Below are 18,463 nucleotides of genomic sequence, written 5' to 3' on the forward strand. Positions count from 1 at the left end.
TTATTCATAATTGATACCTGCTCATACTAAAAAATATACTTTTGACAGAAACACATCTAGTCAAACTAGCGGAGAAGCGATACTTATCTTGCAGATCTCTTTTATTTCTTCCGAAGAAGGTCGAAAAGTGTACAAAATTAAAAAAAAATGCAAAAAAATTTCTTTTACAGAAATTTTTAAATTAATAATAATAATAATAATATTAATAATGTTAGCACAAAATTCCATGAAGGAATAAGGCCTTCCCGCAAGGGAATTGCTAGACATGCATTATTATTTTTTTTTGTACGGGATGAAGTTGTTAGTCCAATGCCCGTGAAATCAAGTGCAGTGAAGCTCGCTGGATGTAATCTAAATAGCTCTAAATAGCTCACTGGATGCCAAAGGGGATTCGAATCGAACCTCGGACACTTGCATCATAGAACGAGTTCTCTGCCACTTGACCCATTGAGTGCGCACTGAAATTTTTAAATTCCTGTAAAGAAAGACAAGAAACATTGAAAGGATAGAATTTGCAATTTTAATATTAAATGAAATGAAGTTTTGATTTTTAAATTTGAAAACCACTTTTCGATCATGTTTCTTGTCATCTTATTTTTTTTATCAAATAAAACATGCTAAATACAGAGTGAATTGAAATGAAAATATTGTTTTAAGACCAATGAAATATCATAGACAGTTCAAAAGTCTTAATATATATTGATTGTAACAGTGACTGTGAGAAAATTTTTTATTGTTTGAAAATTAATCTAGCATTTTCTGATTCATCCGAGTGTCCATCCGAGTGTTCAAGTGTGAGTTGATAAAAGGCAGAGATGTTTTCATGTGTTGATTGGAACTCGGTCACAAACTGCTGATCTTTAACCCCGAAATCCCTGATAACTCACAATTATCTGGAATGTTACACAGAAATCTCTTAAAAGTGTCTTCAGTTTGTGATCGTCTTTGGGATTTAACAGTTCAAAATCAGTGAAAATATTTTAACTTATTAAGTATTGGCCCAGGAAGTATCCAGAAATCTTTGAAAAATACGAGAATTTTAAATATATGTGATAGTGTAATAAAAGTTTCCTGAAAGAATATATTGGACATAACTATAATTCATATTAGAGAAATATTTCGGTTATTAATTTATGTGTTAACGTGGCTTTTTTTTAATTTCTGTACACGAGCAATTAATTATTGATAGGAATTTTCAAATTCTGATACAAGAGTGTTTATAGAATCTCCTATAAAAAAAACTCTAGTTTTTCTAAATTATTTTACAACGTTATGTAAAAAAAATTGAAAAGTATATTCAACAGATTGGTATAAGAGATTCATAATCTTCAAAACTCAACTCACAATGATATTTGCAAGCACTCTTTCGCAGGCGAGGCTCACTTATCGTCAGAAACGTTCTATTTCTGTATTTATAATTTCACGGAATTAGGAAATATAACAATCGAAATCGCTTTAAGCGCCATCAACAATAAAATTAAGATAAATTAGAATATATATTGTGGGCTTCTAAAACTTATTTTAAAACCAATTAATTAATCGAGTAGTTTAAGGCACAACTATAACTTACTAAATTTTAAGTGTACTTCGTTCAGTTATGGGGAAAATATAATTTTGAGGTATTTCAAAATGATACAAGCGGTTAGAAAACGGAAAAATAGACAAACAGGCAAATTAAAATTGGAATGAATTTTAAGGCGATATAATTTACGATCTATTACAGTCAAAATGTATTCATACAACGCCTCACCCCGATTGCACAAGATTGGCTTTCCTGGAGGATCAGAGAGGGTAGAATTGTTAAAAATCTTAGTTACAAGCAGATATATGTGTATATATATATATATATATATATATATATATATATATATATATAGGTAATTTATATAAAAACAAATCACATAATTCGGTGAGCATAGCTTTAGAATAATTTTTTTCGTTGATGGACAATCATGCGTAATTAAGCCCCTCTGTGTTAATTTAAAAGTATGATTTTTTCTAATAATATTCATTCAAATACTTCAGCCATATTCGAGCGGTCATTTTATAATCTTATAAACTAATCAAAATTTAAAATGGAAAATAACAAAAGTTCTTATCAATTTAGCAGAGTCCAATAATTTCGTCACAGAAATTTATGTAAATATTCCTAATCTTATTTGTATGACTCGACAGAATTAAGAATAGTCTTATCAATGACCTTCTTATCTTCTAAGCTATTTGCTGCTTGTTTTATTTGCGATAAGAGAAAATTCATAAGTATGGTCATTTGATAATCAAATTAAGTGCCAATAGCATGTGCATTGTTCACTATGAATGAACACAGAAAACGTGCTTTGCTGTCTGGGTTATCAGTAAAGTCGTATATGAAATTGTGAGTGTTTCATTGTATTAACGTAAGTGCTCTTGTGGAATCTCTTTAATAAAAAGCCCGTCCCCTCGTCAATGAATAGAGTGCGATGGATTTCAATGAAATCTGCCGGTTGTGTTTATTTTTTTTTTACACAGAACCAGTGTCAGAGGGTCTTTCAAACAGGGTAGACAGTTTGATTAAATTCGCAATGGATTTTTCTGTGATGATTCTAATACTAAAATTTTCAGGCCAGTCACAAGACACTAGTAGCAAGTGCTTAAGGAAAATTTGAAAATAAAAAGATATCTGGAAGTTTGTGGACAATGAATAAGAATTTACGGTGATATAACAAAGTTACAAAATGCGAGTGAATTTAGTGACAAACTGTATTTTTGTTTTGGCTATCTCCGGATTTGTGGCTGGTGGAAGACGCAGTGAGTTCCTATCGGTATTACTGAATCTATATATAGTGCTAAGGAATTCTTTTTTTTCTGAAGATCCACTTAAGGATCCAGCAATTTGTGGGAGGCCAGAATGTGATGATTCCAACTGGAAATTCATGTATGAGCCCAGCATCATCTATCGTTATGATTACTCACTCCATGTGAGGACACAGTTTTCCGGAAGTGGGGAGAACACGTCGGATGTTCATTTGATCGGAGGTGTTGAATTGATATTTCCCAAGAAGTGCGAAGGACTTCTCAGAGTTCTGTCTTTGGAAGTTAGGGATCGTCTTCCTGTCCCTACTGTTTCTTCTGAAATGTCCAGGGACAAGGACTCCGCTGAATTCGATGAGGAAGACTATGAGGAACCTGAAGAAATTGAACTCCATCCCAGAAGCTATGAGTTAGCCGAAGAAGTCAGCAAATACGAACTCAGATTTTCCTTCCAAGACGGTCTTATTGGTGAAATTTGCCCTCACGATGAAGAGTCTAGCTGGGTATTGAATCTCAAAAGGGGCATTCTGTCAGCTTTCCAGAACACAATGACTCGCTTTGATATTGATCACCATGCTACTGAGACTGATGTATCAGGAGTTTGTGATGTTAAATATGTACTGGAGGGATCCGAGGAAACTAGTCTCATCATCATGAAGACTAAGAATACAGGATCCTGCAGAAATCGTTATAAAACACATTCAATTTTGCAGACAACTTCCTACGAATTCCGCAGGGATTATTCAGCTTGGCCAATCATTCAAACTCAAAGTTACTGCAATGTAAGTTCTTTTTTTATTTGAGAAGTTAATAAAAATTTTTTTTTGATATTACTTATATATATTTTCTTCACAGATTTCTGTTGATCACTCTATCTATAATAATGTTAAGTGCTATGAAAGACATCAACTAGTGCCTTTTTCAAACAATCAATCGGGAGCTGTAACGGAATCGACACTTCATCTGAAACTTAGTGATGAAGTATCAATAGAATACTCAGTGGATGATGATTTTCTACCTATTTATCGACGATCAAGTCTCCTTTTTGATCACGTACCAGCAGCAAAGCCCACTCATGGAGAGATCAAAGCTTCAAGAGAATACCTTAAGCAAATGTGCAAACTTGGATTCCCTGATATTCAGCGAGATTTCCCAGATGTTCTCATGAAATTCCTATCTAATGTACGCCTTTTGACTTACAATGCTCTCCAGCAACTCCTAGCCCGGGCTGGTAGCATATGTGATAATGGGAAGAACCATGTGTTGGATAGTCTTCCATACATTGGAAGCACAGCATCAGTTCTATTGATGCGAGATCAAATTGTCCGGAATGCCATTGACGCTAAGGTAGCTCAGGATTGGATATCATCTATTGCTTATATTACCCATCCTGATGAAGAAGTTATGGGAGCAATGCTTACGTTGATAGAATATGGGAAAAGCGTTAAGAATCCCAGTGCTATTTTATCAGCAACAGCAGTGGTTCATAGTTTCTGCAAGTACCATTCGGAATGTGGCACTAGCGAAAATGTACGAAAGATTATAGATTATCTTGAGCATGAGATTATGACAGGAATGAATCAAGCTACTCATACACGAAAAGACAAGGAGGATTTGCTGGTAGCGCTCAAGGGATTAGGGAATATTGGAGTAATAAGTGAACATTTTGAGGAAGTACTTGAGGAATTGATTGAAGATCATACAATTTCTATCGATGTTCGTCTTCAGGCTATATATGTCTTCAGGAGGCTTGATTGTGACAAAAGTAAAGACTACTTTCTTTCAACTTACGGGAATTTCACAGAATACTCTGAGATTCGAATAGCTGCTTATTTGCAGACAATGAAGTGTCCAGATTACCAATCAATTGAATTTATCAGAGATGTTCTTGTCAGGGAAGAAGTAAATCAAGTAGGATCTTTTGTTTGGTCTCACCTAACAAACCTCGCAAAATCTTCATCACCAGTTAGAGTGGAAGCCCAGGGATTGATTGTTGATGGAGATTTGGGAACAAAGTATAAAATGGATATCCGAAAGTTTTCCAGAAACTTCGAACACAGTGTTTTCTTTAATGAATACAACTTGGGTGCAAATGTGGACAGCAATTTAATTTTTGGCACGGATTCCTACCTGCCTAGAACAATGTCTCTGAATTTTACTGCGGATCTCTTTGGAGAGAGTGTAAATTTATTGGAAATTTCAGGGAGAACTGAAGGATTCGAGCACTATTTTGAAACTATTTTTGGCCCTAAGGGACCTCTAAATACAGAAAAATTCAGAGAAAAATTTTCTTTTCTTGGAAATTACTGGAAGGATTCATCAATAAGCTCAGAAGGTTTGTCAAATAAATTGCTGAATTTTTATTAGGTTTGTAATAATTATTCTTTCTTCTATCTAGAGGATGATCTTAATTTCGAGAGACTAAATATGAAGATCAAAAGAGATTCTGAAGGCGGAGAAGATGATTCTGAAGAAATTGAAGATACAAGAAAAAAGCGAGAAGTTGCACCGAAATATGATCTTGAAAATTCAGTGAATGATTTAGGTTACAAGCTAAAGTATAAATTCAGCGAACCTAAGGCGGCATTTGGGCTCAAAGTTTTTGGAAATGATCTTAAGTACTACACAATTGAAGGATTTGGAGAAGTAGCTAAAGCAGCTTCAAAACTTAACCCAATGGAGTACATCACGGATTTGTTATCCGGAAGGGAGATCACGTATACGAAATCAGGGATTTTCTTAGACGTTTCCTACGAAATTCCCATGAGTTCTGGAGTTCCACTTTCCCTAGCCGCCCAGGGAGCTTCTTCGATTGACATAAGAATGTCAGGTTTGCTCAGAGGAGCTGATTTCGTCAAAACAAGACATTTTAATATCGAAGGAAGAGTCAAACCTAGTGTTTCTGTGGACATAATTACTACAATGCAAGCTGATATCTTTTATGCAAACACCGGAATCAAAGTCAAGAGTAATTTATACTCGAGTTCATCGGTAGAGGCCAAACTAAAAGTCAGGGGGACAAAACTAGTATCTTTGCAGTTAAGTATTCCTCAAAATCGCAGTGACATCTTCAGTGCTCGATCTCAGCTTCTTGTAATAAAGCATGACCAAGTTCTACCACAGAGAGGCATTGAGAAACGTTACGAGAATCAAACTTGCACATGGCCAGTTATTGATAGAGCTATTGGCTTGAAACTCTGCACTGAGTACAGTTTGCCAGATGGCAGTAATTCGACGGGTTTGCCAAACTTTTTCTTTACTGGACCCATCAACATAGATATTCACGTAGATAAAGCTGATCCTACAGCCAAAATATTTCTATTTGAATTCCGTTGGGACACAAATGCAAATGGATCTGTGGGATCTTTTGTCTTTGAAACTCCTGGATCAAAAATTCCAAGAATTTTCAGTGCAAATCTCACGACAAGCGATATTGAAAATGCTCTGACAATGTCTTTCAAAAATGCAGCAACTTCTTATGCAGCTGTCGGAACATACAAAAATACAGAAAATGAGAAAAATATAGAAGTGTATCTAGATATAAATGGTCAGAAGAGTTTATCCTTGGAAATGGGCTACAACAGATCGGAAATAAAGAACGGTTTCATGTTCTATCCGAGATTTTTTCTCACAGTCAACAATGAAAAGATCGCTGGACTGGGAGGTATGCTAAAATTAACAAATAAAAAGGATGTCTCCCAATGGGATGTGAATTTGGTTTTTGAAACTAAGCGTCTTCAAGCCAAATTATCGGGATATATCACTGAAACTGAAGCTTCTGTCTCCACAAAATTAGCTATGGAGTATCGATTTTTAGATCAAAAAGTTGAAAGACTAGAATTCCAGGGAGATATTGCGAATAGAAGTCAAAAAGCAAGAACGGACTATCAAGGATCTGCCAAGTTAAAGACAACGGCTTATGAGAAATACAATTTCGCCAGCAATATGAAGTACGTCTCAGCGATGGGGCATGCAGAATGGAGATTGAACTTTAACAATGCCAAAGATTTAATCAATCCGGATTATAATTTAGGCGTTAGGATGATATTCGCGAGATTTCATCATATTGACAATGGCAGGACTACAGCGTCAATTGAAATAACACGTCCAGTTTCAAAAACTGATCTTAAGTTTATGATCAAGTATGAGGAAAAGGCTAAGAATGGTTCTGAACATAATATACTAGTTCTGGCTCGATATGCTCCTCAAAAGGAGATCACTGGGGTTCTTTCTCTCCTCTTCCCACGCAGACAACTATTTGCTGTGGATGCTGCTCTGAATCTTACAGTTCCTGCCTTTGATTCCTGCACTATAAATTTGAAGCTGTATGAGAAGACTAGAAAGGAGTATAATGTATGTATGATATGAATTGAACTTTTAAGGCATGTTTTTGAATAAAAATATCATAATTTTTCAGATTGACTTCAAGGGAAAATGGTTCTCAGGACACTCGATGACTGCCTTAGGGAAATATGAGGACCGTAGTTCTTCTATCAAGACCTTCCATCACATAAAATTAAGCATTCAAAGTCCTTCATTCCAGGATACTCTCATTGATGCTCGATACTCTCGAGATGAATACGAAGTAGTGGTTGATTGCCAAGTAGATTACGGTGGTTATCCTTATGGAGTAAGCCTAAAATACTCAGAGCAATCCCCATACGAGACTTATACAAACATGGAAGTGAAGTGGAAGGATAGGCTGTACTGGTTGTCAGCAAATATGACGTCCGAGCAACCAAAGCAGCTAATAGTTGAGATTCATCTGGACAAATTCCGCGATATTCACGTAATCCTCCGGTGTTTGAATAATGAACAGAAGAAAGAGGCAGGAATCGAGGTTAAATGGGACGCTAATCGGGATCCAACCCAGAAATTGGCCATTTTTGGAGAATTCAATACGCCCAAGACGAAATTCTACGATGGGAGATTTGTTATTGCCTATCCGGAAAGAACATTCAGTGGGACTTTTGACTATAGAAATGAGGATGCGATTTGTAAGGCGAATGCGAGATTGGGATGGAGTTCTTATGAGGCCATTGAGTTGAAATATGAGAGTGGAAATCTCCCAGGACCGATCAAAGATATTTGGACAACTATTATTATTAACACTCCTTTTGATGGATGGAGACAGAATTCAATAAACACAGGACTTCACTACAACAACAATCTCTTGTTGCTCAATGGAAGCGTTGTTTGGGGAGAAAACTACTTAGGAGCTGAATTCATGGGAGATTACGAAATTAAGGATCCTATATTTGGTTGTGAATTCCGTACAGCCTTGAATAGTTCAATTGCAATTATGCCTACTTTCAGCATTCACTTCAAACATCGTCATGATGATAAAAAAGTGGATACAGATGCCACTGTAAAGCATACAGCCTACAATGAAAGTAGTCAAACCTATTCAATAAAATCAGCCTGGCAGTTTGATGTCAATTCTGAGTATCAGAATGTTTCAGGCTCAGTGGCTTTTAGGAGTCCTTTCGAGAATTATACAACAGGAGCTCTGGTGACAAAATTCTCGCTCAATGACAAACGACAGTTGAAAGGAGCTGCTGATTTGGATCTTGAGGAAAAAAAATTTACGTTAGCTGTTGAAGGTCATATTAAGAAAATCACGGATAACATGTTGGTGGTCAATATAACGACTCCCATTGAAAGGTTCAGAAACATTATCGGGAGGTTCGGAATCAATGAAAGAAACAGACATATAGTGGCTGAAGTCAGAGCTCCAAAAGATGCCCTTGGAGTTGAATTGCTGTTTCTTGTGCATTCCTTTACAAACTTTGACATCAAGTTCCATTTGGCAACACCTTTGGAGGCTTTTGAGAAGGTGCTCCTGATAGCTTTGATGCAGAACGATCACGTCGATTTTCGGGGAGGCTGGAATAAAGTTGTCTTGGGTTTTGTAGGTGTATGGAAATTTGATAGCTTTTTAGATTTTGAATATTCTTACAAAGTTTATACTCCATTAGAGAATTTCGAAGAAAATGGGCTTGTCGTACGCTTAATGAAGACCGATAATGAATTAGACACAGAGTGTTCTTTCAAATTGGCTCAATACAAAGTTGGGTATAAGCTAGTGGCTAAACCAAAGCCCATACTGATCAGACAATTACGTCTAAAAAATGTCCACAACGTTATAAAAGATTTGTTTTCCGGAGAAGAGGATTTCTCTGAGAATCCTGAAGAAGAAGAGGATGAGGAAGACAATGAGGATTACAGTGATGAAGACGAATATTTGAATTTTATCGCTTACCTTGAGTTAGACACAATTATCTTCCCAACTCTCAAGGGAAATCTCGATGTTGAGGAAGTTGATGATACTTATTATTGCTTCGGAACGATGATCCTTCCTCAAGGGATCATAGAGGTTCGAGATAAATTCTATTTTCCGGATTACATGACACATAAGAACACTCTTAAAATTGTGACTCCTTTCGCAAAAGTAAGGGAAATTAAGTCCAACTATCAGATGAAAATTGACCTAAGAGGTCACAATATGAATTACCTATTTGGTTTAGATTTCAATTATCTCAATAGTGTGTCATGGATTGAGAGTGGTTTGGAAGTGAACTACTCTAAGCGAGTTGATCCTCATGAGCTCTCAACGCATGATATCCGACTCAAATTTAAGACACCCCTTGAAATGATGCCCTTCTTAAACTTAGACGCATTTCTTGAGATAGAGGACAGTAACTATAAAGTTAATCTCACAGGAAGCACAAACACTACTCAGCTATCGGTGTTTGGTAATTTGGATTTAGATGAAACCTACATGGATGGATCTCTAGGTATGAGTTTGGTAGCTCCTCTTGTGCCCAGTTATATGTACAGAGTCTTTTTCAAGAGGGACTCTTCAACTATTGACAACACCTTTGATCTTGGCTTCGATACAAAAGACAGTGATACAGCCAACAATTTGCATATCTGGACATCCTGGAGGAAGGACGATTTGCATTATGTCAGTGCTAAAGGAAAAATCCGTACAACATTTTTAAAAGTAAAGATGATCGATGGAACTGTGCTGATTACGAGAAAACCCCATCCGTTGGCTGTTTTTAGAGTAGGTTATCAGACTCAGGATGGCATGATTTCAGTGTTTCTTACCAGAGCCCAACAAGTTGATCGTAATGTGGAGTTAGAAATTAATTCTCCTCTTGGGAATTACAGAAACATATCTCTTCATGGTACTCTTTCTCAAACTGCAACCAAGGGTCAATTCATCGTTCACGGGCATATGAATCGATCCTCAAATCTCTATCATGTGTCAGGGAATCTACATATTAGAGAAGATGTCCCAATTTTCGCCAATATTGTCTTGACTCCAATATCTGGAGAAGCGAATTGTTCAATGCTTTTTATACTAAATGACGTGAAGGGCGGAAATGGTCATACTTTCCAGGCGAAGATTGAGCAGGAAGATAAGTTCCTTCAGGTTGGTGGAGGAATTTCCTACCTCAGCAGGCTAAATTGGCGTTATGCTTTGACACTGGCATCCTCCGAACCGGAGATTGGAAAAGTTAATATGAACTGTTCGCTCTTACCAGATAGAAATGGCAGATTAAATGGAAATTTTGAACTTAACTCTCCTTGGAATCACTTGGGATTGGAACAAATCCAGCTGGATTCCTGGGCTAAAGTCACACGAGATTCTGGAGAAGTTTATAGTTCGTATCACCTACCGTCAGTAAATGGAGATAGCAAAGTATCATGGTCTTGGGTTATATTAGAAAATATGCAAATCTTTCTCGAAAATCGTTTTCAGAGAAGTGAAGCTACTGAGAGATTCCTTGCAACCGAATTCAAATACGTAAATCCCAATAGAAATCAACATAGATTACAAATGGGAGGGAGTATCAATGTGGACAATGTTTGGCGCTTAGAAACTAACACCAGCCTCTCAATTCCCTCTTCAAAGGATATCAGCATGAGTGCAACAATACGGCTGCCGCAGCCCGTTGGAGATATTCATCAGTTCTTTGGGAAGTACAGAGGAAACATAGGAACGAATGACCCTAATATGGAGATTAATTACGAGGCCAGATATGAAGCTTTTGAGTCAAAGAAACGCCTAGCATCTCGTGGGCAGTTCAGAAATGTGTCGGATCTTCAGGGTTTCTTGAGAGTTGAATGGGGTCCAAATGTCCGACAAGATGGCATTGAAGCTTTCATGCAGATGTTAAGAAAAGGAATCCGGAAAGAATTTGCCGTCAGAGTGGCTACTCCTCTACATGCAGTTGATACTTTGAAAGCCAGTGGAAGTTACGACTATAAAGATATTTATCATGTGGTAGCCGGAAGGTTGTTTGTTCCATCAACTCGCCAAATTGCTGATGCTGATGTGTCGTTCTCCAGTTTGAGTAACACAAAAGGAATTATTAATTCCACAACTCCCTTCTTCAATCTCACGTGGATTCGAGCAGATTTTGATTTCCTGACAAAAGGTGGGGAATCCAACAGATTCATTAAAGCAACTTGGCCAACAAATTTCGCAGTTTATGATTCGAAAAGTGTGCTAAAATCCGTAAATTTAAATAGAGATTTTCAAGGAACTATTAAGCTAGAAGTTCCTATCGAATCCAGACATTTCGCTAACATCGTTTATGGGTTGAAAGAGCGTCCAATGTTGACCACTGGAAACGCTGTTGTTGAATATAATAACCGGAAGGTGTTGGATGGAACTTACAATTGCAAAACAGAATCTAGAGCTGGATTTGAGAAGGAAACTGTGAATATCGCACTGGAAAACAATTTAAAACCGATTGGAATCCATTATGTACATCAGAGGCAGTCTGCTGGACCTGATGATCCCGACTACGATATGAAGCATGCAGAGTTGTTTGAGTTAAGAAACAGCAAGATTTACAATATTACTGGAGAGTTACATGTGAGGACTACAATAACTGGACAAGAGTATAAGATCCTGGCTATTCATCCTAACAGAACTGTAATCTTCACTTCAGAATATGATTACCAGAATAGCACCACGAAACAAAAATCCAAACTTCAACTGGCTCCATCCGTCTGGATTGCTTATGATTGGCAACTTCAAAATCTTTCAAGAGCAGACAATGAATCTCAGGTGTTTTCTATTGAGGTGTCCTATCCCAAGAGGAATCTCGGGGCTTCCGGGTGGTATGCTGTAACTGATGACGCTTTTGATTCTGATGTATCACTGAATTGGAGCAATCAAGAAGATGAGGATCCAAAAATCATGAGAGCAGGACTTGAATGGAGAAGTCACCCTCTTACAGCTTTAGAAAAAGATAATCAAACTTGTACCTTTTCAATCGGACATCCATCCTTTAACGAAGATGTCACTTTCAAGGGATTGTGGTATAGAAGTGAGAACGATCTTCTGAAAACCCATCTTGTTGTCAATTATTGCGATGATCCTGAACATGAATTGAGAATGGGTATTGAGTTAAAAGACTGGACAAACATTGTGGGATACAAAAATTATTCCTATCTACTGTATTCTTGGCATGAGATTTCTGAACTGGATCTTCATGTGGCTGGATCTCTGGGTTTGAGACCTGGACTATATAATACTATCAACAATGGAAGGTATAAACGAGGGTATCTTCCGCTCTCTGAAGGAATAATTTTAGGATTGATTGATGTTAGAAACAAGGAGTTAAACTATCATGTAAGTTTCTATTTAAGATTTTGATATAAAGAAGAGATAGTAGATCATCTTAGCTTTGAGGAATGATCAAACTCAGAATTTTCATTATGTGCCTTCAATATGGATTGCTGTTATTTTTTTTTTCATCGAGGAAATTTAAGCTTTCTAACTCATGGAAAAATAATTCCATTTATGAGTTCAACTTTATGCCATTTTTCATAGGCCCATTGCTTTTATGTTTACGGATTTATAACTGAATTAAAGTGATTCATATCTAAATTAAATTTTCTAAACCTGGCTTACATATAAAACAATTGATCTTCAATTAAAAATATCGCTATATAATCGATTTAATTTCATATATATAATAGTTTAAAAATGATTCAGACTTGTTCAGAACTCCAAGAATTCCAATAAATCTATAGACGGTTCAGTACAGGTAGGGAAATAAACTTTTTGGAGTATTTTTAAACCTGATTTTTAAAAATTAAGAAATCTTTTTGGTCACTACGAAATTAAATTTGGTTAGAAAATTACAAAATTACAAAAAAAGAAAACTGACTATATACAAAAATGAGCTAAATTTTTGCCAGTAACATTTAAGATAGTTGAGGTATTTGTAATGCTCTCTCTTTGTAGAGTTTGAGCAATAAAATTTAGAATATTATTTTTTGTAATGTTTTCCAGAGAGCAAGTCCATCCAAATCCAATAAATTGTGGGCTAAAGCTGACGGTTTTTATCCCATCTACACCCTCAATGGAAGTCTCGAGGATACTCCTGATACTGACACCAATATGAGATTCATCATTAATTTTGATGACAAATTTGTAAAAATGAATGTCAATCTCACTCCGGATGCAACACAGAATATTCAAATGTTTGGCTCAATCCCAGATTCCAGGAGTGCTTCTTTCTACTTTTTACGAGATTACGAAGACATCCGCGTCGTGGATGTTTCATCTTACATCCGGATGAATCATTCTCGACTAGTCACCAGCAAAATTATCTGGAGACCAAAGATCAAGGCAGATCTGAAGAACTTTGTAAAGAAAACTGTTGGGAACTACTATGATGCTATGGCAGATGATATTGATTATTGGGTTAAGACAATCTTCACAGAAACTAATGAAACTATCAAGGATGTCTGGTATAATGCCAGACAATACACTGAATACTTCCTCGAAGATGTTGGGTAAGACCTTCCGATATTTATTGTTTTATGGGCTACAGTGTTTTTTATTTGTATTTCAGAGAGTTGAAATTTCTGGAGGAGGATCTTGAGAAGTTTCACAATTTCCTGAATGCCTCTTACGAAGCTAATGACTTTTATGTAAGATCAGTGGTTAATTTTACTTTGACCATCATCGATGAGCTGGCGATTAGAAATCATATTGAGTCTGTACCAAAGATTCTTCAAGAATTGTGGCATGTGATGGGAGAGTCCGGACAAGCACTTAGGAGGTCTATTATCTGGCTTAAAGACACGGTAAATTTAAAAATCTATCTATATTTTTAGAGCAAGTTTTCAAGAAGTCTTTAAAATAATTAGAAAATTTGCCAATAAATAATATATTGATTAATATTGTCTTACCTTGAAATATTAAAGTTAGATGTTCACTATTGTATTACAGATTAAGGAGTCTTACAAGAATCTTGTGGACATGATATCAAAGATTCTGCATGGAGAGTCCTTGGAACACATTTCGTCGATTCTGGGAAAGGCTGTTGAAAAGTACGACAAATTTATTAAAGATCTTCATCTTTCACTTATAAAATACGTTGAGAACTTATACACAAGATTAACGGACATGTTAGCATCTTATTGGAAGAAGATATTGCAGAATATTGAACCGTCCATTATCAAATTTGCTCACTACGTCGAGATGATGATGTGGAATGTGAGCAAAGAGGTCTTTGATTTTCTTTATAAGAGGACCAATGAATTTGCAGAATCGCCATACTTCAACAAAGTTTCCAACTTTACGCAGGATTTGGATAGAGTTTACAAAGATTTCGTGCAAAATGATGCAATAACAAATATCAAGAAATATTCTGTGATTATGTGGCAATTCCTTAAGGATAAATATTTTAAATTTGTGCCATTTGGGAAGGAACTACATGAGGTCTACTTGGAGCTGTGGGAAGAAATCAAGGGACTGAAAAAGCTGGAGACTGTACAGTTCTTTATGCAAAAAGTTAGTGAAGTACAAAATAAGATAATGTGGGTGATTGATGAGTTAGAAGTAGAAAAGCGTTTGCAGCAGGTTCTGGCACTGCTCAAAAGTGAATTGCTTAGTTTTGCTCAGACAGCTTTACAGGCAGATGATAGGAATCGGGAAGCAAAGACAAAATTCATTTTTGACCCAGATACTGGACTGATTGAACTAGAGCAGAAACTTCCAATGTCCTGGCATGCATTTAATGAAACGCCCAAGTTTGAGGAGATCCCTGAGTACAAGCTTATTCATGATACTCAAAATTTCTTTACTGGGACCAATTTCTCAATTTGGATGGCTATGTATGAGATCAAGAGACAACTGGATCCTCACATTTGGTTCCCTCCCTACAAATCATCGTCTTTACTAATCGGATCCCGCCACTACATGACTTTTGACCGAAAGTTTGTAGAGTTAAATGTGAAATATGGAAAGATTGAGCAGGATGTTAAACCTGATCAGTGTTCTTATTTGCTGGCTAGAGATTGGTTGGATTACAATTTTACCCTAATCTTGGAGCCTTCAATCAACACACACGGAGATGATTTGATTTCTGCTAGGAAACTCTCTCTTCTCACGGAAAATGAAGTTATTTACATAGACATTTTGGGTCACGGAGTTCGAATTGGGAACAACATTGCATCCTTGCCAGCTTTAGTTGGAGATACAGTGATTTATAGAGATTCTGATGTGATTTATCTGCATTCCGACAAAGGCTTTGATTTGGCATGCAATCTTCAGTTTGATATTTGCACCTTAGAACTGAGTGGATGGTATTTTGGAAAGACAGCTGGACTCTTAGGTACGATGAACAATGAAATGGCTGATGATTTCACTACTAATAGAGACAGAGTAGCCAAATCCGAGGATGAATTTATTAGGAGCTGGGCCCTAAATGAATGTCATCAAACACCAGAATACCAAACAATAGAAGATTTTTCTGATCACAACACTACCCTCTGTGATGTCTTCTTCAAGAACAAGATTTCTTACTTCTCCCCGTGTTTCTCAGTTGTCGATTCCTCACCATTTTTGGAAATGTGTGTGGATTTAAGTGAGAATTCGATTGAGAATGTGATTGATGTTAAACATCCCAGCCCAAGAGGAGCTTGTACAGCTGCGCTGGCTTATATAGAAGCTTGCAATGCTGAGAAAACTCTCCTCCGAGTGCCAGACGTATGTGTTTTTTGTGAACTCAACAATGGAAGTTTTGTTCCGGAGGGGACCTTCCTCAATTTTCAGGAAGAAGTCGCTCAATCCACTGACGTTGTCTTCATCGTTGAAGCCAAAGAGTGCAACAAAAATCTTCTGACCACAAAGAGTCTGTCTTCAGTGGTCAATGCTTTGCAGAAAGAATTTCTGGATGCTGGAATAACGGATAATCGTTATTCTGTGGTGGCGTTTGGAGGAGATATTCCCTTTGACAAACCCAGAAGTATCGTCGTGAACAATGAAGTTTTCACAGAAGCCAAGAATCTTCCTGCCTTTTTTGACTACATCGAGAGTGGTAATGGAACAAACAAGGATATTTTTCAGGCAATTAGTGTAGCAGCTAAACTAATCTTCAGACCAGGAGTATCCAAGACCTTTATCCTTCTTCCTTGTTCAGAGTGCAAATCCAGTGACAGCAAATTCGACTACTCATCTTTGCTGCAATTGCTGCTGGAAAACGGGATAAAGCTGCATATTCTCATGGATCAGGAAATAGTTTTTGATAAAGGCAGAGCTGGAAGGATGTTCTTTGGTATGGATAGAGATTTTGCATTTACAAAAAAAGATCTGCATGAGCTCAAAGGAGACACTGAGTTGAGAAAACAAGTGAGACTTCCCAAAGCTACTCTCGGACTGTGTACTCCATTGGCCATTGAAAGTTCGGGATCGGTATTCTCGGCTAGGAAGCTTAGACCTGAGAGGAAAAGCCCAGTGAAGAAGTTCTCAACGGTTTTTGCCAAGAGAGTGGCCAAGACAGCTACACCAGCTGATTGTCAGACCTGTGAATGTACAGGACACAATTCTGGAATAGCTTATGTTGTTTGCTATCCCTGCTCATATCCCAACCCCACTTCCTGGGACTATGTAAGTGACTCATATCTATAGTATTGTATTACATTTGAAAATATCTTATAATTTATTTTCAGGGATTCAGCGAAGAATCAACGGGTACAGATTTAGATTGGAATTTTGATGATGAGGACTACAATAATTAATTTAGTCAAGTTCTAGATCTAACACAAGAGTGCTTTTACAATATCATTGCATATATTGTTATTCTTGTCAGTTGATTGCAATATTTTAATTAAACAAAATATTACACTTAATTTATACTTATATTGTTTTGCATTCTAGTGCTGTAGTACTTATTCCTCTTCATTGTCTGTTGGAGAACATATGGAAAACTGGAGAAGTAATAAACACTTTTGAAAGGTGCGAATTTGACTTGGTTTTCTAAAAAAAGAAGTGGATTTTAGGAAAATATTCTATAGTTCATGTTATATCCTTGGGTATAGGCTGCACATCGGAACTTATCAAAATTGTAAAAAAAAAAAAAATAATTCAATTTATGAGGAAAATTTTTATAATTGCTATGCTTTATTTGTCACAAAATATTTATTCGAGGAAGATGTTAACATTGTCTTTGGTAATACTGTTACATTGCTCTAAAATATTTAATATATATATACATATATATATATATATATATATATATATATATATATATATATATATATATATATATATATAGTGACATTTTTATTAATTTAACTAAAATTCCATTTTCAAGCAAAAGTCTGGATCACCAGATATATAAGTAAAATAGTGTAATTTTACAGAAAAAAAGTATTACTAGAATTTTTTTTGAATTTCGTTGATTTATTGGAAAAGGAAAATATTGCTAATTTTGGATTTTATTTGGAAAATTTTAATGCTAATACCAGTCAATGATAAATAAGATTGTCATCTTTCGTATTTATTGCTAAATCAATACACAATTTTTAGAGATTTGCTTCATTCAAAAACGGAGTCAATAAAAATATTTCAAAATCTTTAAAGGGTCTAAAAAATAATTTTAAAAAACCATAAAATTTTCGTCAGCTAATAGCTACTGAAATCAACAAGATGCTGCTGTAAGATAACCACAACAATAATATCGTGTCTGAATTGGACAGGGAATGCTGTCTGTAAACAAACTCACAGATTATAATTGACTGAGATGCACTCTTCCAAGGATTCTTTAGTTCTCATGAACTTTACTCTTTGTAGTTTGGTCCCTTAGCTATGAGCGACTTTTGGTGCATTGAATCTTTGATAGATGATCAAAGGTACCTAATCTGCAATAAGGATTCCGTTAATGCCACTAAAGGACAATTAGCGGCAAAAATATTGATCATTATCAGTGAGTACATATATCTTTTGTTCTTGGAAAATATTTTAATTTAGATAGATTCGCATGTTTGTTACAAAAGGTTTAAGAATTTTAAACCTTTTTTCTTAGCTTTTTTAAACCGCAGCTTAAAAAAGCTCACAGAAGAAATTATTATTAATTCATATCCAGATCCACAGGGACAATCAAGTTATACAAATATTTACTTGAGTATGAATTCCAGTAATTGAAAATGAATTATGAATCTACATTACTCTAATTCGGAAACCTCTAGTAAATTAGTATACACCCTGTACTTAAAAACAACTATGTCTGAAGTCTCTATTACTAGGTCAATTATTGAATCACTTTTTGGCAAAAATATTGATCATTATCAGTGAGTACATATATCTTTTGTTCTTGGAAAATATTTTAATTTAGATAGATTCGCATGTTTGTTA

General features: G+C 36.0%; 1 protein-coding gene across 4 annotated transcripts; it reads left to right on the top strand.

Moving 5' to 3' along the window:
• The first annotated feature begins 935 nt into the window (after positions 1-935).
• On the top strand, positions 936-16,959 carry LOC129807664 (uncharacterized). 4 transcript variants are annotated; one of them, XM_055857085.1, is made up of 10 exons: positions 936-1,057; positions 2,602-2,787; positions 2,851-3,572; positions 3,646-5,125; positions 5,189-7,143; positions 7,208-12,445; positions 13,112-13,617; positions 13,677-13,911; positions 14,057-16,717; positions 16,780-16,959. In XM_055857085.1, the coding sequence occupies exons 2-10, from the start codon at positions 2,715-2,717 to the stop codon at positions 16,846-16,848; spliced, it is 12,939 nt and encodes a 4,312-aa protein (XP_055713060.1). In that variant the 5' UTR covers positions 936-1,057; positions 2,602-2,714; the 3' UTR covers positions 16,849-16,959. The 4 variants fall into 4 exon arrangements, with proteins under 4 accessions (XP_055713060.1, XP_055713058.1, XP_055713061.1 ...); XM_055857086.1 differs by lacking the exon at positions 936-1,057 and adding an exon at positions 2,164-2,537; XM_055857083.1 differs by having other exon boundaries at positions 961-1,057; positions 2,602-3,572.
• The last annotated feature ends 1,504 nt before the right edge of the window (positions 16,960-18,463 follow it).

The sequence above is a fragment of the Phlebotomus papatasi genome, chromosome 3, assembly GCF_024763615.1.
Source record: "Phlebotomus papatasi isolate M1 chromosome 3, Ppap_2.1, whole genome shotgun sequence".
In the NCBI taxonomy this organism is placed as follows: domain Eukaryota; kingdom Metazoa; phylum Arthropoda; class Insecta; order Diptera; family Psychodidae; genus Phlebotomus; species Phlebotomus papatasi.